This window comes from Arachis duranensis, chromosome 9 (assembly GCF_000817695.3).
Source record: "Arachis duranensis cultivar V14167 chromosome 9, aradu.V14167.gnm2.J7QH, whole genome shotgun sequence".
NCBI classification, from domain to species: domain Eukaryota; kingdom Viridiplantae; phylum Streptophyta; class Magnoliopsida; order Fabales; family Fabaceae; genus Arachis; species Arachis duranensis.
The window spans coordinates 80,636,611-80,638,456 of record NC_029780.3 but is presented as its reverse complement, the minus strand read 5'-3'; the positions used below and the strand labels follow the sequence as shown (position 1 = coordinate 80,638,456).

At 34.0% G+C, this 1,846-nt stretch overlaps 1 protein-coding gene across 1 annotated transcript in view; it reads left to right on the top strand.

The window, feature by feature from the left end:
- Positions 1-6: 6 nt before the first annotated feature.
- Positions 7-1,846, top strand: part of LOC107466007 (uncharacterized) — a 14,847-nt gene continuing 13,007 nt past the window's right edge. Inside the window, exons 1-2 of the mRNA XM_052253707.1 lie at positions 7-739; positions 1,169-1,231. Of these exons, the coding sequence (XP_052109667.1) occupies positions 563-739; positions 1,169-1,231 (240 nt within the window). The 5' untranslated portion in view covers positions 7-562. The remainder of the gene's footprint in view (positions 740-1,168; positions 1,232-1,846) is intronic.

Genomic DNA, 1,846 nt, shown 5'->3' with positions numbered 1-1,846 from the left:
AACCCCTCTTCTCTTTTTTTTTTTTTTCTGCATTATTTTGCTTCCTAATTTTTTACCTCCTCCTTCTTTATCCCCGTGTTTCTTTTTCTTTCTTCTTTTTGGGGCTTATTTTAGGGTTTCAAAACTTTTCAAAAGTCTTCCCCTTCCTAAATTTTAAATCAATTCATCCCCAAATTCGAATCTTCACTCTCATCCCCCTTTTCTCTCTCGTTTCCCAGCTCCCATTTTCGCTCTGAAAGTCCTCTCCAGAGAATTGATTTTTTTTCTTATCTTTTTAATTTTTTTCCTTCGTTGGTTGATGTAAATTTTCAAATTTTGATTTGGTGGAAGAATCGGTTGGTGAGTAGCTGAAAACAACGGATGTTGTTGCGGTTGTGGGGTTGATTGAGGGTTCAATAGTGAATTTGAAATGGTGGGGTGCTTGTGAAGATTAGAAAACTTTTTCCTTTTTTGGAACCCTAGCTAGTTTGCTGTCTAGAAACATGAAATAATTGGTGATTCATTTCCGGGGGGTGTTTATGGTTTTTGTGTGATTTTCAATTGGAGAAGAAGAAGAAGCGTTATGGAGAATGGTTATGATAGGAAATTGGCTGAGAACTTCTCAGCTTTGCGGATTAATAACCAACATGGTCAACATCAGCAAGTGCATGATCAATCTCACTTCGATGCTAACAACAGTGATAACTTGTATCAGGTCATGAAGGCTGTTGAAGCTGCTGAGGCCACCATTAAGCAGCAGGTAATTGGTTTTAAGTTTCAATACTAGTATTGTGACCCTTTATCCAAGTATGGTTGATTGGATGGTGTATACATGTTCGTTATCATTAGCATTAGTAGTTGTATGATTTAATTGTGTTGCCTCATATCATTCTTGAAGTTCTTGGAAAAATTTTCATTCTATCTCGATTAATCTTGTTATTATGTTTTGTAGTACTTGCTTGGCACGTATATTGCGTGAAAACATTAAGCAAATAAAAAGAGAAAGAGACTATTTGGAAGCTTTATTAAGATTACTGTTGGCGGAAAAAATATTCTTGCACACCATTGTAGTTGTAGGTTTACTTTGGTATAATGAAATGGTCGTATACTGGCATCTCTCATGTCATATCATATCATATCATATCATTTTAGATAGGATACTGAATATGCAACTTGGTACTTTGGACAGGTGGAAGAGAATAATCGGCTCAGGGCTGAACTTTTGAACAAAATTCAAGAACTAGAAAGATATGTAAGTTCTGAAATGCTTTATGTTTGACGTAATACATATTAATGGTGAATTCTATGGTGCCTTTGTTGTGGTGCCTAAATTGCCTAACTTACCTTTTAAAATACAATGTAAAATGTTTAAAATAAAAAGTAAATTATTTAAAATTTATTAAATATTATCTATTTACTTTTTTTAGTAACTTAGGCACAATGTTAAAGGCACTATAGCACTCACCTTAGTTATGGCTTTGTAGTAAATAGACTTTTTTCTGGTGGTTTTTTCAGTACTCTTGTTTTGTTTATGGGTACTGCGGTATTGGCTTGTCTAGCACCTTGGAGGAATTTATTTACTTATTTTATGTCTGCTGCCACCTTTGTGGTTTTTTTTAGTACACTTGTTACCATTATTATTGTTTTTAATATTCTTATGTCTTATCAATGATGATTATGCCTTTAATGCTGTAAGTGTTGGCAATTTATTTCAAGTTTTGAAGACTTATTCTGTGTGTTAGAATTAGAATTTAGAAATTATTTAGTGTTTTGTTGCTACTTGTCTTTGCTATAGTGGTCATTCTGCTGCTTGCAATACGTTTTGGAGTTAGCCACTTTGCATTGCTATCCCGGATTGACTACCATT